Here is a 22,914-nt window from a genome sequence, read left to right on the forward strand (position 1 = left end):
TAAAGATCGGTGGAGAAACTCCAGTTACCAGCAACCTTTCATCTCGATCAAGCATGCATCAAATTCAGTACATGGAAATGTGTGAAAGAAGTATTATGTGATATTGCTCCCATGGACTCTTGTCATCTTCTTTTGGGATGGGCATGGCTTCGTTTTAAAACACTCCATCTTGATGAACGTTCCCGTTATTTGAGGCATGAGGGACATCAAAAGAAGTAGAAATTTATGACACCAAGACAAGTCAGTAAGGATCAACGTAGGCTGAAGGAGAAAACAGAAAAAGAAAGAATAGAACAAGAAGTAATATAAACTGCAGAAGGAAGGGAAAATAAAGAAAAAGAAATGGAAGTAGAGAAAGTTTATTCGTCAATGCTTTTTCTTCTACAGTTTGTGATGTCATTTTACAGGAACAAAAGGATAAGCATGTGAATGAAACACACCAACTTCCATGTCTAAAATGGAAGCTTGTTCATAGTGCTTTATTATGCATTTGGTCCGTCGATCAGAAGCAAATTCGTCAAACACAATGCATGGAATTATTTATTGTTACATATCAAGGTGGGGTACTGTTGCCAAGAAATGTTATCGACGGATTGCAACCATTGGAAAGTAACAAATATCAAGTCGAATTTGATCCTGGAGGAAGAGAATTAGTTTCAACTTGTGAAAAAATAAAAGTCCTTCACGAGATCGTAATAAACTTATATTAAAACTAGTGTCTTAAGATTCGGGACATATCTTCTCGAAGAAGGAGGGTATGATTTGAATTGCATATGGGTCAAATGGAGGAAGACTAATGCGCCGTGTTGATGCAGTTTCTTTTATTTAAATAAGGGCCCAATGCTTTGTAAAATTGGCTGACTAAATTGTGTTTGTGCTCAACCAATTAATGGGCTTTAGTTTTGCGTTATCTTCAGTTGAAATAAGGGTCTGTATGCCAACTTAAGAACAAACCTTTGGAAGATCAGGAAGACCTTTGCTCAAAGTTTGTGGATGACTTTTGGTAGCCTTAAATTCAGTTACAATCAACCATTAAGTAGCGGATCGTTATTAGCTTGAGTGGATCATTAATTAATAGCTTTAAGCGGGATGATATTGAAATTTATGTGTCTTTTGTAATTCTGATGGTTAAAGCTCCTATGTAAGTTGAACCATTTTCATCAACGAAGGCAAGCTGAGTGTTATTCAGAAAATAAACTGTCCCAGTCCAGGTACACGGCACCAGGCTCACCCGCCAGCCGCTTACCCCAACAAAGCCCCCTCTGGCTCATGATGCACCCAGCGAGGCGACGACCCATTTCAGGTACACGGCATCAGGCTCACCCGCCAGCCGCTTACCCCAACCGAGCCCCCTCTGGCTCATGAAGCACCTCGCAAGGCCGACGGCCGCCACGTCATCTTCCGCTATGAAGGATTCCCCCAACCACACCTCACACCAAGCACCCTCTCAGAAGAGCACGGCCCTCGGAAGAACCGTAGACCGCATACTCACAGAGAACAATCTTACAAGCTACGCGGCCATCGGCAACCACTACTATGGCCGCCTGCCCCGCGTCGCAAGGCGTAGTTACACAAGATGTGTGACGCAACCCTTTCAGCCGACAATGCGAAACCATCCACCCATAAAGATCCGCATGACCGAATACCGAGGACCGCCTCCCCCTGAAGGACCCCCTGGTAATTTCCCTTCCAAGCACTGGATCCAAGAATAGCCAAAAAGGGGAATGTTGGGCCAGGAAGCCCATCATAGGTAGGACCCACAGGTAAAAAACTATAAATAGCACACTGTTCCATGCATTGATTACGCATTAAATTATTCTGATACTCTGACATCACCTGTGCTGACTTAGGCATCGGAGTATCTTTTGCAGGTCCCCTGCTCTGCCCCTTGAATCCCCTTGAAGTAGAAGAAGAAGAACAGCCGAGATCAGCCTTCCGAAGCCCTTGAGTGACTCGTGAATTACAACCTCTGGTCCTGTAAGAACATCTGGCGCCCACCGTGGGGCCCGAGAGTACTTCACAAGTCTAAGGCAACCGCCCGAGGAAGCAAGATGGTTTCCACGAGAAGCAGAACAGCAGACGTCCCCCCCGTGGTCCCAACTGCTGAAGTTGGGGACCCCGGACCAGCATCGGAGATTTCCCGCATCCTGGAAGCCCAAGCCAGGATGCAGCAAGAATTCGCAGAATACAAGAAAAGAAACGCGGATGAGATGGAAGCGTTGAGAGAAGAAAATTCTCGCCTCAGGCAGAAAATAGAAGCAGACCAAGCAACCGAGGAACCTGGCCAACCTCGGTCGAGGGGAGAGTTTCCCCCAAACTCAAGAGTAGCCCCCCACCCCCAGTCAAGGGTTGACATCCCTCCAACTGAAGATGAAAGCGAGTACAGACCCACCGCACCAACAACAGGCGGTAACTATAGTTCATTCGCCTCAAAGAGAAATCGCCGCCACCCCTTCATAGATGGGATCACAGAGACCCCCCTACCAAATAAGTGGAAGGCACCCACTGTGACATACGACGGCACAACAGACCCAGACGAATTCATATCCATCTACACCAATCAGGTAGGCTTGTATTCTGCGGACGATGCCGTCCTGTGTAAGTCGTTTTCGGTAGCGCTCTGGGGGTCAGCTCTGGAGTGGTTCATGAGTCTTCCTTCCTACACCATTGATTCCTTCACCACGCTTGCCACCACCTTCACCACTCAGTTTGACACAAGCCGCCGCCATGACCTCACTACAATTGCCCTCCTCAATCTTAGGCAGGAAGAGGGGGAGCCTCTCCAAGTTTTTATTGACAGATTCGGCGCCATCGCCATGAAAATCAAAGACTTAACCCCCAACCTCATATTAATGTACATGATGACCTCTCTCCAACCAGGACCCTTCGCTGATGAATTAGCAATGCGCCCCCCTTAAGCATGCAGGAACTTAGGAAAAGGGCGGCCATGTTTATCAGGGTCGAAGACATGAGACGGTACCAAAACAATGCTCAGACTCCCCTAGCCCAAACAGACACCAGAAAGCCTGTCAAAGACCCCCCCCCCCCCCCCCCCCCCGCGCGCGAACGAAACCGTCCTACGGAGCGAAGACCTGCCAAGTTCTCCAACTATGCCCCCTTGAATGCACCCCGATCTCGCATACTAGACGAGGTCCTGCAAGCTGAACTCATCCCCCCACCTAGAAAGTACCAAAATCCACCTAACGCGGACCTAAGTAAATACTGCCATTACCATCGCAACAACGGCCATACAACTGATGAATGTGACACCTTAAGGGACAAGATAGAAGAACTTGTGCGGGCCGGACACCTCAAGCATTACATAAGGGAAACGGGGGAAGGCACACCCAGATCCCGGCACGGGAGGAACGATAATAGACGAGTTGAACGGCGACCAGACCGGCGGACTGAATGCAGGGAACCAAGAATGGAACCTGCGAGAACCCAACACACAGAACAAAGAACAACAACACAACCGCCACCCAGAAGAACTGACGATAGACCACCCCTACGCGGGACGATCAACACCATATCTGGAGGGTTCGCCGGAGGAGGAAGCTCGTCCTCTTCCAGAAAGAAACACCTAAGGGCTGTCCGATCAGTACATGCTGTATCCGGCAGGACGATAAGAAGAATGCCGCCCATCACGTTTTCAGACGCAGATTTTCAAGCTACCGATCCCAGTCAAGACGACCCTATGGTCATAACCATAGAAGTAGAAAGCTTTGCAGTCAAAAAAGTACTCATCGACCAAGGAAGCTCCGTAGATATCTTATATTGGAAAACTTTCAACAAGCTGCAAATACCACCAGCCGACCTCACCCCCCATGATGAACCCATATACGGATTTTCAGGCGAAAGGGTCCCAACCAAGGGATACATCGACCTCCATACCACCTTTGGAGAAGGAAGACAAACAAAGACCATACCCATCCGCTACCTGGTCGTGGAGGCCCATACATCCTACAACGTACTTTTGGGAAGACCATCCATAAATGCCTTAGGAGCCATCGTGTCCACCCCGCACCTCGCCATGAAATTCCCATCCCCGCAAGGCGATATAATCACGATACACGGCGACCAGCGCGCCGCAAGGGAATGTTATATGGCAAGCCTAAAACTCCCCCACCCACCCTTGGCAACCCACAACATCGAGCATTCCAAAACAGGAGCAACCTTAGCAGGAGACGACCTAGATCCCAGAATGACCTCCGAAGCCAGAGTCGAGCCTGTCGGGGGCATACGACAACTCCCCCTAGAGCAGCCAAACCAATTCCTCCAAATAGGCACCACCATCCCTGAAAATGAAGCACATCACATCGAACACATCCTCAAAAAGAACGCCGACCTCTTCGCTTGGTCCGCAGCAGATCTCCCTGGCGTACACCCCAAGGTGGCCTCCCACCGGTTGTCTGTCTTCCCTAACGCCAAACCTGTCTCCCAGAAAAAGAGGAAGCTCGGCGAAGGCAGGAGGCAAGCAGCAATTGAAGAAGCTAAAAAACTAAAGCAAGCTGGCTTCGTCGGCGAAGCGCAGTACACAACCTGGCTAGCAAATGTGGTGCTCGTGAAGAAACCCAACAGTAAGTGGCGGATGTGCGTCGACTACACAGACCTCAACAAAGCATGCCCGCGAGACGCATACCCACTCCCCAGCATTGACAGACTCGTCGATGGGGCCGCAGGGCACGCAGTACTTAGTTTCCTTGATGCCTATTCTGGCTACAACCAGATACCCATGGCTGATAAAGACAAGCTTAAAACTGCTTTCATCACAGAAGAGGCCAACCTTTTCTATAAGGTTATGCCCTTTGGCCTGAAAAACACCGGGGCGACATACCAACGCCTTATGGATAGGGTCTTTCAGCCATTCCTCGGACGGACGGTGGAGGTCTACGTTGACGATATCATCGTAAAATCCCCCAACCCCAAGCAGCACTCCACAGACTTGGCCGAAGTCTTCAAAGCCCTGCGCACATATAACATCAGATTCAACCCCGAGAAATGCACCTTCGGAGTTGACGGTGGCAAATTCCTCGGTTTCATGCTCACCCAGCGAGGGATCGAGGCAAACCCTGAAAAATGTCAAGCAATAATCGACATGAGAAGTCCCACAAATATCAAAGAGGTGCAACGCCTGGTTGGCAGGTTAACCGCCATCTCACGATTCCTCCCCAAGTTGGCCGATCAAACCAAACCAATGATCAAATTGCTAAAAAAGTCCGCCCGGTTCGTCTGGGATGAAACCTGCGAACATAACTTCACCACTTTGAAACAGCTGCTCACCACACCCCCAATTCTCACCAAACCAGACCTCAACCTACCCCTCATAATGTACATAGCAACATCCGCGAGCGCACTCAGCTCCGCCCTCGTCCAAGAGAAAGACAACACCCAACAACCCATTTATTTCACCAGCCGGATCCTCCAAGACACGGAAACACGGTACCAGATGATAGAAAAGGTAGCCCTTGCACTGGTAACTGCCGCACGACGACTGCGCCCGTACTTCCAATCCCACACAGTAATCGTCAGAACCGACCACCCTGTGCAGAAAATCCTTCAGAAGCCGGATCTGGCAGGACGACTATCGTCGTGGGCCATCGAGTTATCAGAATTCAACATCCAATATGAGCCACACGGACCCATAAAAGCATAATGCTTGGCAGACTTCACCAATGACCTTCAAAACCAACCACCCACCCCAGACCTTTGGTGGACCATGCATGTAGACGGCTCTTCGAATCCCCAAGGTGCCGGCGCCGGAATAGTATTGGAAGGCCCCGGCGACATCGTTATTGAACAATCCCTGCGCTTCAATTTCAAAACCTCGAACAATCAGGCAGAGTACGAAGCTATAATAGCCGGCCTCAATCTAGCGCGCGACGTTGGCGCTAGGAAACTACTCTGCAAAACAGACTCCAAGCTCACAGTGGGGCACCTCAACGGCGACTATCAAGTCAAAGACACCATGCTCTTGCAATACTACCACACGGTAACCGCCCTAGTTGAACACTTCGAGGCCTTCAGAATTGAACATGTCCCTCGATGCAACAATACCAGAGCCGACATCCTCTCCAAGCTCGCTAGCACTAAGAAGAAGGGACAATACAAGTCACTGTTGCAGCACACCCTGAGCATCCCCTCCATCGAACAGAATAACCAATGCCTCAGCGTTACCACAGCCGGCACCTGGATGGAACCTCTTGTCAGGTACCTAATAGAAGGGACGACCCCAGCAAACGAAGACAAAGGGTGGGCCCGAAAAGCGGCACGCTATACTTTAGTCGAAGGTGAATTGTTCAGAAGGGGCTTCAGCAGACCCCTGCTCAAGTGCATCACACGTCAACAGGCCAAATATGTCATGCAAGAAATACACCAAGGAGTTTGTGGCTATCACTCAGGCCCCAAAACCATAGCGGCCAGGATATTGCGAGCCGGCTACTACTGGCCAACAATGGAGGGAGATTGCACCGCGCACACTAACAAATGTATCCAGTGTCAAAAGCACGGCCCCGTAACACGCATACCCCAGGAAGAGCTCCACCAGGTATCCTCACCATGGCCCTTCTCCAAGTGGGGAATGGACATAGTCGGACCCTTCGCACCAGGCAAAGGTCAAGTGAAGTTCCTACTTGTCGCAGTGGATTACTTCTCCAAGTGGATCGAAGCTGAACCCCTCGCCACTATAACCGCCAACCAGGTGCAGCGGTTCGTCTGGAAGAACATCATCTGCCGTTACGGTATCCCTCACACCATCATAACTGATAACGGCCGCCAATTCATAGACAAAAGCCTCGGCGAGTTCTATCGTAACTTGAAAATCACACACATCACCAGTTCCGTCGAGCACCCCCAAACAAACGGCCAAGCAGAAGCTGCCAACAAGGTCATCCTCGGCCATCTTAAGAAACGACTGGACGGAGCAAAGGGGAAGTGGCCGGACGAGCTTCTCGAAGTACTTTGGGCATACAGATGCACACCCCAGTCATCAACCCACGAAGCACCATACACCCTCGTCTACGGGACCGACGCCATGATTCCCGTAGAAATCGGCCAACCTTCCCTCCGCCAGTCACACCACAACCCACAATCCAACAACGCTTGTATGAACACCCATCTCGACCTCCTGTACGAAAAGCGGGAAAAAGCACGTATCCAAGACCTTGCAGCAAAGCTTAGAGCCGCTCGAAGATACAACTCCAAACTCAAGTCGCGCTCTCTCCATAAGGGCGACTTAGTCTGGAGGATGGCCAGTAAAGCACGGAAACACGAGGGAAAATTTTCACCAAACTGGGACGGTCCTTTCCGTGTACTAGAAAATGTCGGCAAAGGCGCATATCGTCTCGAGGAGCTTTCCAGGAAGCCACTGCCCAGCACTTGGAATATTTCTCATTTAAAGTTTTACTTTAGTTAGAAATTGCTTGTAATTGGATGTACTCTTTCCTCCCCTAGCATTTTTCCCTAAGGAGGGTTTTGGCCAGGAAGGTTTTAACGAGGCATCCATCCACCAATATATCACAAGACATCCGTTACTCAAGATTGTCCTGCTGCAACTCCCAGCCACTACTCTAAGTGCCGCTGGTCGATATCAAAGCTAACTTTCCCAGCCACTACTCTAAGTGCCGCTGGTCGATATTAAAAATAACATTCCCAGCCACTACTCTAAGTGCCGCTGGTCGATACTAACATTAACATTCCCAGCCACTACTCTAAGTGCCGCTGGTCGATCACAATTAATATCCCCAAGCCGCTGGTCGAGCTCCATCAGAATTCTTAACAGCCCCAATAAGGGTTGCTAGTCGAAACAATATCGCGTTTCAACCGCTACGAAAAATGCCGACCAGTGCAGATAAAAACGAACACCCTCAACCACTAACAACGCCGAGTACCAACACCGGCAAAGGCCAGATAGCGAAAACATACTATGATTACTTAGACAAACCAATTAACAGTTAAACATACCGCGTTACCATAAAATCACCCAAACACGCGCGCGAACAAATAATCAATTATGTACGCAATATCGCAACATACCACATAGCAGCACACGAATAAAAACTTAAACATTCATTTACAAAAACAAGTCACCATACAAGCCCACAACGGCGCTTTCGAATTTACAAAAAGGTACCAACTAATAACAGTTTTTCACGGCCCACAGCCCATAGTCACAACATTTAAAAAGTTTCGGCGTCCTCGCCCCCAAAAAATAAAAACCTACGCTACACCATCTACTCCTCCGCTACGTCATCACCACCACCAACAACCTCGGCCTCGGCCTCTTCCTCCAGTCCGTCCTCGTTGGACACATGGTCGTCACCAATGTTCCCTGGAGTTGTCACCAAGGTCCCCTCCTCATCCCGCGCAGCCTCCTCCCCCTCGGCCAGGGCTTTCAGCTTGCTTATCTCCGCCACGTCTAACATCTTGTTCTCATAAATATCCAAGTTCACATTGAAACGGCAGTCGGTGACAGACACCTCCTTGTACAAAAACTCCGCCTGCCTCAAGGCCTTCTCAAAACCCTTCACGTGTTCTGAATACACGGCCTGCTGTAAACCACTGATCTCGTCCGCCGCCTCCTCAGATTCAGCTTTCCTCCTCGCCTGCAGCTCATCCACCTCCACTTGCTTCAACTTCAACTTCTTCTCCGCAGCCAACACCCCAACCTTCAACTTCTTCACCTCAGCCTCCAACTTCCTCTTCTCATCATCCCAGCTCTGCTGATCGCGCTCTACCTGCACCTTCAACGCGGCCAGCTCGTCAGCCAATTTCTTCTTGTCCCCAGCAGCGATCTCTTCCTGCATCATCGCCGACAGCCGCCTTCCCAGCACCAGCCCACGCGACATATACTCATTCCAAGCCCTCACAAGCAAATTTGGGTCAGCGGCCTCTACAATAGCAACCTCCGGATCGGTCAACTTGATTTCTACCCCCTTCCTCATCTGAACCTTGGCTTTCTCGAACCCCCCCAAATCTGGATTATTCGAACCACCCGCCGCAACCCCACCTGTCTTGGCAAGCGCCCTAAGCCTCTTCCTATCCTTTCCCACACCTTTTAGCTTCGACACCGTAGGACGCTTCGCAGCAGGCCGCACCGTCTCTACCATAGAACCGGCCAACAACGGCGCCTTTGAAGACCCCTCTCCCTTTGAAGAAGCCGCCAGCTGATCCCTAATCTTTGCAAACAAATCCTCCGAAGCCCCCACCTTTTTTGCATAATGGGCCATCACCCCTGCAAAAAAGAAACATATTCAGATTAGTCCAACACGCGAACCAGAATGGCTACAAGGAAGCGTACCACAAACATCCTGCCCCGGGTCGTCGGTCAAATAACAACACACAATCCACTTCCCAGGGGCCCTAGGCGGCAACCTCTCCAACACGTCTACCACCCGCCTACTGGCCACATCTAATGCCTCCTTCGTCATCAAATCCCATTTAGTAGGCGAATCCGTCCAATAAAGTGGAAATCTTGCCACACCACTCTCCTCCAAGTACCACGGCTGCACACCTGCCTTCATTCTCACACGAAAGAATCCGTCCTTGAAATTTTTGAAGGACTGCGTAAAGCCGTCCAACACGCAGCTCTTCGGCCTCCCCACAAGCGAAACCCAGCTGCACGGCTCTCTCGGTCTAGTCAGATAAAAATATAAAAAACTCTCAGCAGTTGGCTCCAACATAAGTGACTTGCACAACAGCCTAAAGGCTTGCAAACTACCCCAGCTATTCGGATGGAGCTGGGTAGGCGCCACGTTCAATAGCCGAAGGACGCCCATTGTGAAGTCGTCAAACGGAAGACGAACATGCAACTTTACAAACATGCACGAATATACATAGAAGAAATCGGCCGCCGATCCTTCCCTACCATGGCAAACACACTCCACGGCACTAACTCGCTCCACATGCATACTATCCGGATCAAAACCTCGTTCGAAGAGATATATGCTGTTCAGCCAAGACCTGAGCAGTCGAGACCATCTATATTTCGACGAACAATTCCTCACACCCTCGGCCACCCAACCGTACCCATTTCGTTTCGGCCACAAAGACTCCGCATGCTCACTAGGCGGATCTTCACGCACTTCGCGCTCCACCTCCACATGCAACGACTCCGACGAGCTACTAAGGAACTCCAACCGTAACTCCCCATAACTCGCATCGGATTCCCCAGAATTAGAGCCACGAGAAGAGGACGACATACCTTTACACAAACAGCACGGCACTTCAGGAGAGAAACTCCAAGCTCAAAGCCGATACCTCTCTTAACCAAATCAAAGCGCAAACTGTAACTGCGAACCACCTACCAGCCACAGACCCTTAAATACTAATCACGCACCCCTTCAGTTTCCACACCAAACAGTGCAAGCCCAAGCCCAAACCACTTCGAAACGCGCAACCTGACGCCAAACAGTACAACCCAAATGTCACATCACTTCAATGCACCCTGACATCCTGCAGTACCCCACTGACACCACCAAATCACCACTCAACCAACCCACCAAATTATTTGGCCCCTCCTGCAAAAACGCCGCCATCCGACTAGTCTCTACGTCACTTCGCTTCCTCAAGACTGGGAGGCTGGTATGACCATAAGTACACAGCCTCAATCCACCAATGAAAATTGCAAAAAAGCCGCCATCCGACTAGTCTCTACGTCACTTCGCTTCCTCAAGACTGGGAGGATGGTATGACCATAAGTACACAGCCTCAATCCACCAATGAAAATTGCAAAAACGCCGCCATCCGACTAGTCTCTACGTCACTTTGCTTCCTCAAGACTGGGAGGCTGATGTCCCAGTCCAGGTACACGGCACCAGGCTCACCCGCCAGCCGCTTACCCCAACAAAGCCCCCTCTGGCTCATGATGCACCCAGCGAGGCGACGACCCATTTCAGGTACACGGCATCAGGCTCACCCGCCAGCCGCTTACCCCAACAAAGCCCCCTCTAGCTCATGAAGCACCTTGCAAGGCCGACGGCCGCCACGTCATCTTCCGCTATGAAGGATTCCCCCAACCACACCTCACACCAAGCACCCTCTCAGAAGAGCACGGCCCTCGGAAGAACCGTAGACCGCATACTCACAGAGAACAATCTTACAAGCTACGCGGCCATCGGTAACCACTACTATGGCCGCCTGCCCCACGTCGCAAGGCGTAGTTACACAAGATGTGTGACGCAACCCTTTCAGCCGACAATGCGAAACCATCCACCCATAAAGATCCGCATGACCGAATACCGAGGACCGCCTCCCCCTTAAGGACCCCCTAGTAATTTCCTTTCCAAACACTGGATCCAAGAATAGCCAAAAAGGGGAATGTTGGGCCAGGAAGCCCATCATAGGTAGGACCCACAGGTAAAAAACTATAAATAGCACACTGTTCCATGCATTGATTACGCATTAAATTATTCTGATACTCTGACATCACCTGTGCTGACTTAGGCATCGGAGTATCTTTTGCAGGTCCCCTACTCCGCCCCCTGAATCCCCTTGAAGTAGAAGAAGAAGAACAGCCGAGATCAGCCTTCTGAAGCCCTTGAGTGACTCGTGAATTACAACCTCTGGTCCTGTAAGAACATAAACGAGTTTTATCTCATCTATCTTAGTGAGAATGATTCTCCTAAGTTTTTGTAATTCTGATGGTTAAAGCTCCTATGTAAGTTGAACCATTTTCATCAACGAAGGCAAGCTGAGTGTTATTCAGAAAATAAACGAGTTTTATCTCATCTATCTTAGTGAGAATGATTCTCCTAAGTTATTGAGTGATTCAAGAATCCATGAGTTTAATCCAAGATCCTTTATCCCTTTGTGTGTCTCAACTCTTAGGCTTATCTTCCATTCTTGGAAGTGTGATGTCTATCAATTTTCGTTCCATCTTCTTTTATGTTTCCACTTTCTCGTTTTAAATAATTTCTCAAATCTCTTTCTTGTTAGCATTCCAACAATGATAGATCAGTTAAACGAATCGAACCTTGTGGATTCACATCATTTGGTATTCAGAGCCTGGCTATCTAGATTTGGAATAGAAAAGGAAGTTTATTATACAAAGTGTTTCACCGAAGGCCATCCATGTTTTAGTTGCATTCGATTACGGAAGCGAAAACAATGTTGTGAGCTAAAGATCGGTGGAGAAACTCCAGTTACCAGCAACCTTTCATCTCAATCAAGCATGCATCAAATTCAGTACATGGAAATGTGTGAAAGAAGTATTATGTGATATTGCTCCCATGGACTCTTGTCATCTTCTTTTGGGATGGGCATGGCTTCGTTTTAAAACACTCCATCTTGATGAACGTTCCCGTTATTTGAGGCATGAGGGACATCAAAAGAAGTAGAAATTTATGACACCAAGACAAGTCAGTAAGGATCAACGTAGGCTGAAGGAGAAAACAGAAAAAGAAAGAATAGAACAAGAAGTAATATAAACTGCAGAAGGAAGGGAAAATAAAGAAAAAGAAATGGAAGTAGAGAAAGTTTATTCGTCAATGCTTTTTCTTCTACAGTTTGTGATGTCATTTTACAGGAACAAAAGGATAAGCATGTGAATGAAACACACCAACTTCCATGTCTAAAAAGGAAGCTTGTTCATAGTGCTTTATTATGCATTTGGTCCGTCGATCAGAAGCAAATTCGTCAAACACAATGCATGGAATTATTTATTGTTACATATCAAGGTGGGGTACTGTTGCCAAGAAATGTTATCGACGGATTGCAACCATTGGAAAGTAACAAATATCAAGTCGAATTTGATCCTGGAGGAAGAGAATTAGTTTCAACTTGTGAAAAAATAAAAGTCCTTCACGAGATCGTAATAAACTTATATTAAAACTAGTGTCTTAAGATTCGGGACATATCTTCTCGAAGAAGGAGGGTATGATTTGAATTGCATATGGGTCAAATGGAGGAAGACTAATGAGCCGTGTTGATGCAGTTTCTTTTATTTAAATAAGGGCCCAATGCTTTGTAAAATTGGCTGACTAAATTGTGTTTGTGCTCAACCAATTAATGGGCTTTAGTTTTGCGTTATCTTCAGTTGAAATAAGGGTCTGTATGCCAACTTAAGAACAAACCTTTGGAAGATCAGGAAGACCTTTGCTCAAAGTTTGTGGATGACTTTTGGTAGCCTTAAATTCAGTTACAATCAACCATTAAGTAGCGGATCGTTATTAGCTTGAGTGGATCATTAATTAATAGCTTTAAGCGGGATGATATTGAAATTTATGTGTCTTTTGTAATTCTGATGGTTAAAGCTCCTATGTAAGTTGAACCATTTTCATCAACGAAGGCAAGCTGAGTGTTATTCAGAAAATAAACTGTCCCAGTCCAGGTACACGGCACCAGGCTCACCCGCCAGCCGCTTACCCCAACAAAGCCCCCTCTGGCTCATGATGCACCCAGCGAGGCGACGACCCATTTCAGGTACACGGCATCAGGCTCACCCGCCAGCCGCTTACCCCAACCGAGCCCCCTCTGGCTCATGAAGCACCTCGCAAGGCCGACGGCCGCCACGTCATCTTCCGCTATGAAGGATTCCCCCAACCACACCTCACACCAAGCACCCTCTCAGAAGAGCACGGCCCTCGGAAGAACCGTAGACCGCATACTCACAGAGAACAATCTTACAAGCTACGCGGCCATCGGCAACCACTACTATGGCCGCCTGCCCCGCGTCGCAAGGCGTAGTTACACAAGATGTGTGACGCAACCCTTTCAGCCGACAATGCGAAACCATCCACCCATAAAGATCCGCATGACCGAATACCGAGGACCGCCTCCCCCTGAAGGACCCCCTGGTAATTTCCCTTCCAAGCACTGGATCCAAGAATAGCCAAAAAGGGGAATGTTGGGCCAGGAAGCCCATCATAGGTAGGACCCACAGGTAAAAAACTATAAATAGCACACTGTTCCATGCATTGATTACGCATTAAATTATTCTGATACTCTGACATCACCTGTGCTGACTTAGGCATCGGAGTATCTTTTGCAGGTCCCCTGCTCTGCCCCTTGAATCCCCTTGAAGTAGAAGAAGAAGAACAGCCGAGATCAGCCTTCCGAAGCCCTTGAGTGACTTGTGAATTACAACCTCTGGTCCTGTAAGAACATCTGGCGCCCACCGTGGGGCCCGAGAGTACTTCACAAGTCTAAGGCAACCGCCCGAGGAAGCAAGATGGTTTCCACGAGAAGCAGAACAGCAGACGTCCCCCCCGTGGTCCCAACTGCTGAAGTTGGGGACCCCGGACCAGCATCGGAGATTTCCCGCATCCTGGAAGCCCAAGCCAGGATGCAGCAAGAATTCGCAGAATACAAGAAAAGAAACGCGGATGAGATGGAAGCGTTGAGAGAAGAAAATTCTCGCCTCAGGCAGAAAATAGAAGCAGACCAAGCAACCGAGGAACCTGGCCAACCTCGGTCGAGGGGAGAGTTTCCCCCAAACTCAAGAGTAGCCCCCCACCCCCAGTCAAGGGTTGACATCCCTCCAACTGAAGATGAAAGCGAGTACAGACCCACCGCACCAACAACAGGCGGTAACTATAGTTCATTCGCCTCAAAGAGAAATCGCCGCCACCCCTTCATAGATGGGATCACAGAGACCCCCCTACCAAATAAGTGGAAGGCACCCACTGTGACATACGACGGCACAACAGACCCAGACGAATTCATATCCATCTACACCAATCAGGTAGGCTTGTATTCTGCGGACGATGCCGTCCTGTGTAAGTCGTTTTCGGTAGCGCTCTGGGGGTCAGCTCTGGAGTGGTTCATGAGTCTTCCTTCCTACACCATTGATTCCTTCACCACGCTTGCCACCACCTTCACCACTCAGTTTGACACAAGCCGCCGCCATGACCTCACTACAATTGCCCTCCTCAATCTTAGGCAGGAAGAGGGGGAGCCTCTCCAAGTTTTTATTGACAGATTCGGCGCCATCGCCATGAAAATCAAAGACTTAACCCCCAACCTCATATTAATGTACATGATGACCTCTCTCCAACCAGGACCCTTCGCTGATGAATTAGCAATGCGCCCCCCTTAAGCATGCAGGAACTTAGGAAAAGGGCGGCCATGTTTATCAGGGTCGAAGACATGAGACGGTACCAAAACAATGCTCAGACTCCCCTAGCCCAAACAGACACCAGAAAGCCTGTCAAAGACCCCCCCCCCCCCCGCGCGCGAACGAAACCGTCCTACGGAGCGAAGACCTGCCAAGTTCTCCAACTATGCCCCCTTGAATGCACCCCGATCTCGCATACTAGACGAGGTCCTGCAAGCTGAACTCATCCCCCCACCTAGAAAGTACCAAAATCCACCTAACGCGGACCTAAGTAAATACTGCCATTACCATCGCAACAACGGCCATACAACTGATGAATGTGACACCTTAAGGGACAAGATAGAAGAACTTGTGCGGGCCGGACACCTCAAGCATTACATAAGGGAAACGGGGGAAGGCACACCCAGATCCCGGCACGGGAGGAACGATAATAGACGAGTTGAACGGCGACCAGACCGGCGGACTGAATGCAGGGAACCAAGAATGGAACCTGCGAGAACCCAACACACAGAACAAAGAACAACAACACAACCGCCACCCAGAAGAACTGACGATAGACCACCCCTACGCGGGACGATCAACACCATATCTGGAGGGTTCGCCGGAGGAGGAAGCTCGTCCTCTTCCAGAAAGAAACACCTAAGGGCTGTCCGATCAGTACATGCTGTATCCGGCAGGACGATAAGAAGAATGCCGCCCATCACGTTTTCAGACGCAGATTTTCAAGCTACCGATCCCAGTCAAGACGACCCTATGGTCATAACCATAGAAGTAGAAAGCTTTGCAGTCAAAAAAGTACTCATCGACCAAGGAAGCTCCGTAGATATCTTATATTGGAAAACTTTCAACAAGCTGCAAATACCACCAGCCGACCTCACCCCCCATGATGAACCCATATACGGATTTTCAGGCGAAAGGGTCCCAACCAAGGGATACATCGACCTCCATACCACCTTTGGAGAAGGAAGACAAACAAAGACCATACCCATCCGCTACCTGGTCGTGGAGGCCCATACATCCTACAACGTACTTTTGGGAAGACCATCCATAAATGCCTTAGGAGCCATCGTGTCCACCCCGCACCTCGCCATGAAATTCCCATCCCCGCAAGGCGATATAATCACGATACACGGCGACCAGCGCGCCGCAAGGGAATGTTATATGGCAAGCCTAAAACTCCCCCACCCACCCTTGGCAACCCACAACATCGAGCATTCCAAAACAGGAGCAACCTTAGCAGGAGACGACCTAGATCCCAGAATGACCTCCGAAGCCAGAGTCGAGCCTGTCGGGGGCATACGACAACTCCCCCTAGAGCAGCCAAACCAATTCCTCCAAATAGGCACCACCATCCCTGAAAATGAAGCACATCACATCGAACACATCCTCAAAAAGAACGCCGACCTCTTCGCTTGGTCCGCAGCAGATCTCCCTGGCGTACACCCCAAGGTGGCCTCCCACCGGTTGTCTGTCTTCCCTAACGCCAAACCTGTCTCCCAGAAAAAGAGGAAGCTCAGCGAAGGCAGGAGGCAAGCAGCAATTGAAGAAGCTAAAAAACTAAAGCAAGCTGGCTTCATCGGCGAAGCGCAGTACACAACCTGGCTAGCAAATGTGGTGCTCGTGAAGAAACCCAACAGTAAGTGGCGGATGTGCGTCGACTACACAGACCTCAACAAAGCATGCCCGCGAGACGCATACCCACTCCCCAGCATTGACAGACTCGTCGATGGGGCCGCAGGGCACGCAGTACTTAGTTTCCTTGATGCCTATTCTGGCTACAACCAGATACCCATGGCTGATAAAGACAAGCTTAAAACTGCTTTCATCACAGAAGAGGCCAACCTTTTCTATAAGGTTATGCCCTTTGGCCTGAAAAACGCCGGGGCGACATACCAACGCCTTATGGATAGGGTCTTTCAGCCATTCCTCGGACGGACGGTGGAGGTCTACGTTGACGATATCATCGTAAAATCCCCCAACCCCAAGCAGCACTCCACAGACTTGGCCGAAGTCTTCAAAGCCCTGCGCACATATAACATCAGATTCAACCCCGAGAAATGCACCTTCGGAGTTGACGGTGGCAAATTCCTCGGTTTCATGCTCACCCAGCGAGGGATCGAGGCAAACCCTGAAAAATGTCAAGCAATAATCGACATGAGAAGTCCCACAAATATCAAAGAGGTGCAACGCCTGGTTGGCAGGTTAACCGCCATCTCACGATTCCTCCCCAAGTTGGCCGATCAAACCAAACCAATGATCAAATTGCTAAAAAAGTCCGCCCGGTTCGTCTGGGATGAAACCTGCGAACATAACTTCACCACTTTGAAACAGCTGCTCACCACACCCCCAATTCTCACCAAACCAGACCTCAACCTACCCCTTATAATGTACATAGCAACATCCGCGAGCGCACTCAGCTCCGCCCTCGTCCAAGAGAAAGACAACACCCAACAACCCATTTATTTCACCAGCCGGATCCTCCAAGACACGGAAACACGGTACCAGATGATAGAAAAGGTAGCCCTTGCACTGGTAACTGCCGCACGACGACTGCGCCCGTACTTCCAATCCCACACAGTAATCGTCAGAACCGACCACCCTGTGCAGAAAATCCTTCAGAAGCCGGATCTGGCAGGACGACTATCGTCGTGGGCCATCGAGTTATCAGAATTCAACATCCAATATGAGCCACACGGACCCATAAAAGCACAATGCTTGGCAGACTTCACCAATGACCTTCAAAACCAACCACCCACCCCAGACCTTTGGTGGACCATGCATGTAGACGGCTCTTCGAATCCCCAAGGTGCCGGCGCCGGAATAGTATTGGAAGGCCCCGGCGACATCGTTATTGAACAATCCCTGCGCTTCAATTTCAAAACCTCGAACAATCAGGCAGAGTACGAAGCTATAATAGCCGGCCTCAATCTAGCGCGCGACGTTGGCGCTAGGAAACTACTCTGCAAAACAGACTCCAAGCTCACAGTGGGGCACCTCAACGGCGACTATCAAGTCAAAGACACCATGCTCTTGCAATACTACCACACGGTAACCGCCCTAGTTGAACACTTCGAGGCCTTCAGAATTGAACATGTCCCTCGATGCAACAATACCAGAGCCGACATCCTCTCCAAGCTCGCTAGCACTAAGAAGAAGGGACAATACAAGTCACTGTTGCAGCACACCCTGAGCATCCCCTCCATCGAACAGAATAACCAATGCCTCAGCGTTACCACAGCCGGCACCTGGATGGAACCTCTTGTCAGGTACCTAATAGAAGGGACGACCCCAGCAAACGAAGACAAAGGGTGGGCCCGAAAAGCGGCACGCTATACTTTAGTCGAAGGTGAATTGTTCAGAAGGGGCTTCAGCAGACCCCTGCTCAAGTGCATCACACGTCAACAGGCCAAATATGTCATGCAAGAAATACACCAAGGAGTTTGTGGCTATCACTCAGGCCCCAAAACCATAGCGGCCAGGATATTGCGAGCCGGCTACTACTGGCCAACAATGGAGGGAGATTGCACCGCGCACACTAACAAATGTATCCAGTGTCAAAAGCACGGCCCCGTAACACGCATACCCCAGGAAGAGCTCCACCAGGTATCCTCACCATGGCCCTTCTCCAAGTGGGGAATGGACATAGTCGGACCCTTCGCACCAGGCAAAGGTCAAGTGAAGTTCCTACTTGTCGCAGTGGATTACTTCTCCAAGTGGATCGAAGCTGAACCCCTCGCCACTATAACCGCCAACCAGGTGCAGCGGTTCGTCTGGAAGAACATCATCTGCCGTTACGGTATCCCTCACACCATCATAACTGATAACGGCCGCCAATTCATAGACAAAAGCCTCGGCGAGTTCTATCGTAACTTGAAAATCACACACATCACCAGTTCCGTCGAGCACCCCCAAACAAACGGCCAAGCAGAAGCTGCCAACAAGGTCATCCTCGGCCATCTTAAGAAACGACTGGACGGAGCAAAGGGGAAGTGGCCGGACGAGCTTCTCGAAGTACTTTGGGCATACAGATGCACACCCCAGTCATCAACCCACGAAGCACCATACACCCTCGTCTACGGGACCGACGCCATGATTCCCGTAGAAATCGGCCAACCTTCCCTCCGCCAGTCACACCACAACCCACAATCCAACAACGCTTGTATGAACACCCATCTCGACCTCCTGTACGAAAAGCGGGAAAAAGCACGTATCCAAGACCTTGCAGCAAAGCTTAGAGCCGCTCGAAGATACAACTCCAAACTCAAGTCGCGCTCTCTCCATAAGGGCGACTTAGTCTGGAGGATGGCGGCCAGTAAAGCACGGAAACACGAGGGAAAATTTTCACCAAACTGGGACGGTCCTTTCCGTGTACTAGAAAATGTCGGCAAAGGCGCATATCGTCTCGAGGAGCTTTCCGGGAAGCCACTGCCCAGCACTTGGAATATTTCTCATTTAAAGTTTTACTTTAGTTAGAAATTGCTTGTAATTGGATGTACTCTTTCCTCCCCTAGCATTTTTCCCTAAGGAGGGTTTTGGCCAGGAAGGTTTTAACGAGGCATCCATCCACCAATATATCACAAGACATCCGTTACTCAAGATTGTCCTGCTGCAACTCCCAGCCACTACTCTAAGTGCCGCTGGTCGATATCAAAGCTAACTTTCCCAGCCACTACTCTAAGTGCCGCTGGTCGATATTAAAAATAACATTCCCAGCCACTACTCTAAGTGCCGCTGGTCGATACTAACATTAACATTCCCAGCCACTACTCTAAGTGCCGCTGGTCGAGCTCCATCAGAATTCTTAACAGCCCCAATAAGGGTTGCTAGTCGAAACAATATCGCGTTTCAACCGCTACGAAAAATGCCGACCAGTGCAGATAAAAACGAACACCCTCAACCACTAACAACGCCGAGTACCAACACCGGCAAAGGCCAGATAGCGAAAACATACTATGATTACTTAGACAAACCAATTAACAGTTAAACATACCGCGTTACCATAAAATCACCCAAACACGCGCGCGAACAAATAAACAATTATGTACGCAATATCGCAACATACCACATAGCAGCACACGAATAAAAACTTAAACATTCATTTACAAAAACAAGTCACCATACAAGCCCACAACGGCGCTTTCGAATTTACAAAAAGGTACCAACTAATAACAGTTTTTCACGGCCCACAGCCCATAGTCACAACATTTAAAAAGTTTCGGCGTCCTCGCCCCCAAAAAATAAAAACCTACGCTACACCATCTACTCCTCCGCTACGTCATCACCACCACCAACAACCTCGGCCTCGGCCTCTTCCTCCAGTCCGTCCTCGTTGGACACATGGTCGTCACCAATGTTCCCTGGAGTTGTCACCAAGGTCCCCTCCTCATCCCGCGCAGCCTCCTCCCCCTCGGCCAGGGCTTTCAGCTTGCTTATCTCCGCCACGTCTAACATCTTGTTCTCATAAATATCCAAGTTCACATTGAAACGGCAGTCGGTGACAGACACCTCCTTGTACAAAAACTCCGCCTGCCTCAAGGCCTTCTCAAAACCCTTCACGTGTTCTGAATACACGGCCTGCTGTAAACCACTGATCTCGTCCGCCGCCTCCTCAGATTCAGCTTTCCTCCTCGCCTGCAGCTCATCCACCTCCACTTGCTTCAACTTCAACTTCTTCTCCGCAGCCAACACCCCAACCTTCAACTTCTTCACCTCAGCCTCCAACTTCCTCTTCTCATCATCCCAGCTCTGCTGATCGCGCTCTACCTGCACCTTCAACGCGGCCAGCTCGTCAGCCAATTTCTTCTTGTCCCCAGCAGCGATCTCTTCCTGCATCATCGCCGACAGCCGCCTTCCCAGCACCAGCCCACGCGACATATACTCATTCCAAGCCCTCACAAGCAAATTTGGGTCAGCGGCCTCTACAATAGCAACCTCCGGATCGGTCAACTTGATTTCTACCCCCTTCCTCATCTGAACCTTGGCTTTCTCGAACCCCCCCAAATCTGGATTATTCGAACCACCCGCCGCAACCCCACCTGTCTTGGCAAGCGCCCTAAGCCTCTTCCTATCCTTTCCCACACCTTTTAGCTTCGACACCGTAGGACGCTTCGCAGCAGGCCGCACCGTCTCTACCATAGGACCGGCCAACAACGGCGCCTTTGAAGACCCCTCTCCCTTTGAAGAAGCCGCCAGCTGATCCCTAATCTTTGCAAACAAATCCTCCGAAGCCCCCACCTTTTTTGCATAATGGGCCATCACCCCTGCAAAAAAGAAACATATTCAGATTAGTCCAACACGCGAACCAGAATGGCTACAAGGAAGCGTACCACAAACATCCTGCCCCGGGTCGTCGGTCAAATAACAACACACAATCCACTTCCCAGGGGCCCTAGGCGGCAACCTCTCCAACACGTCTACCACCCGCCTACTGGCCACATCTAATGCCTCCTTCGTCATCAAATCCCATTTAGTAGGCGAATCCGTCCAATAAAGTGGAAATCTTGCCACACCACTCTCCTCCAAGTACCACGGCTGCACACCTGCCTTCATTCTCACACGAAAGAATTCGTCCTTGAAATTTTTGAAGGACTGCGTAAAGCCGTCCAACACGCAGCTCTTCGGCCTCCCCACAAGCGAAACCCAGCTGCACGGCTCTCTCGGTCTAGTCAGATAAAAATATAAAAAACTCTCAGCAGTTGGCTCCAACATAAGTGACTTGCACAACAGCCTAAAGGCTTGCAAACTACCCCAGCTATTCGGATGGAGCTGGGTAGGCGCCACGTTCAATAGCCGAAGGACGCCCATTGTGAAGTCGTCAAACGGAAGACGAACATGCAACTTTACAAACATGCACGAATATACATAGAAGAAATCGGCCGCCGATCCTTCCCTACCATGGCAAACACACTCCACGGCACTAACTCGCTCCACATGCATACTATCCGGATCAAAACCTCGTTCGAAGAGATATATGCTGTTCAGCCAAGACCTGAGCAGTCGAGACCATCTATATTTCGACGAACAATTCCTCACACCCTCGGCCACCCAACCGTACCCATTTCGTTTCGGCCACAAAGACTCCGCATGCTCACTAGGCGGATCTTCACGCACTTCGCGCTCCACCTCCACATGCAACGACTCCGACGAGCTACTAAGGAACTCCAACCGTAACTCCCCATAACTCGCATCGGATTCCCCAGAATTAGAGCCACGAGAAGAGGACGACATACCTTTACACAAACAGCACGGCACTTCAGGAGAGAAACTCCAAGCTCAAAGCCGATACCTCTCTTAACCAAATCAAAGCGCAAACTGTAACTGCGAACCACCTACCAGCCACAGACCCTTAAATACTAATCACGCACCCCTTCAGTTTCCACACCAAACAGTGCAAGCCCAAGCCCAAACCACTTCGAAACGCGCAACCTGACGCCAAACAGTACAACCCAAATGTCACATCACTTCAATGCACCCTGACATCCTGCAGTACCCCACTGACACCACCAAATCACCACTCAACCAACCCACCAAATTATTTGGCCCCTCCTGCAAAAACGCCGCCATCCGACTAGTCTCTACGTCACTTCGCTTCCTCAAGACTGGGAGGCTGGTATGACCATAAGTACACAGCCTCAATCCACCAATGAAAATTGCAAAAAAGCCGCCATCCGACTAGTCTCTACGTCACTTCGCTTCCTCAAGACTGGGAGGCTGGTATGACCATAAGTACACAGCCTCAATCCACCAATGAAAATTGCAAAAACGCCGCCATCCGACTAGTCTCTACGTCACTTTGCTTCCTCAAGACTGGGAGGCTGATGTCCCAGTCCAGGTACACGGCACCAGGCTCACCCGCCAGCCGC

General features: G+C 49.8%; 2 protein-coding genes across 2 annotated transcripts; both read left to right on the forward strand.

Moving 5' to 3' along the window:
- The first annotated feature begins 2,920 nt into the window (after positions 1-2,920).
- On the forward strand, positions 2,921-5,656 carry LOC114172397. The gene has a single exon (XM_028056887.1). It carries the CDS (start codon positions 2,921-2,923, stop codon positions 5,654-5,656), a length of 2,736 nt encoding a protein of 911 aa, XP_027912688.1.
- Positions 5,657-15,805: 10,149 nt separating this feature from the next.
- Positions 15,806-19,525, forward strand: LOC114172398. Its single transcript, XM_028056889.1, has one exon. It carries the CDS (start codon positions 15,806-15,808, stop codon positions 19,523-19,525), a length of 3,720 nt encoding a protein of 1,239 aa, XP_027912690.1.
- Positions 19,526-22,914: the final 3,389 nt, after the last annotated feature.

The sequence above is a fragment of the Vigna unguiculata genome, unplaced genomic scaffold (genome assembly GCF_004118075.2).
Source record: "Vigna unguiculata cultivar IT97K-499-35 unplaced genomic scaffold, ASM411807v1 contig_54, whole genome shotgun sequence".
In the NCBI taxonomy this organism is placed as follows: Eukaryota; Viridiplantae; Streptophyta; class Magnoliopsida; order Fabales; family Fabaceae; genus Vigna; species Vigna unguiculata.

Coding starts and splice junctions, on each gene's coding strand:
- LOC114172398 (XM_028056889.1), top strand. CDS start 15,806: ATGGTCATAACCATAGAAGTAGAAAGCTTTGCAGTCAAAAAAGTACTC.
- LOC114172397 (XM_028056887.1), top strand. CDS start 2,921: ATGCAGGAACTTAGGAAAAGGGCGGCCATGTTTATCAGGGTCGAAGAC.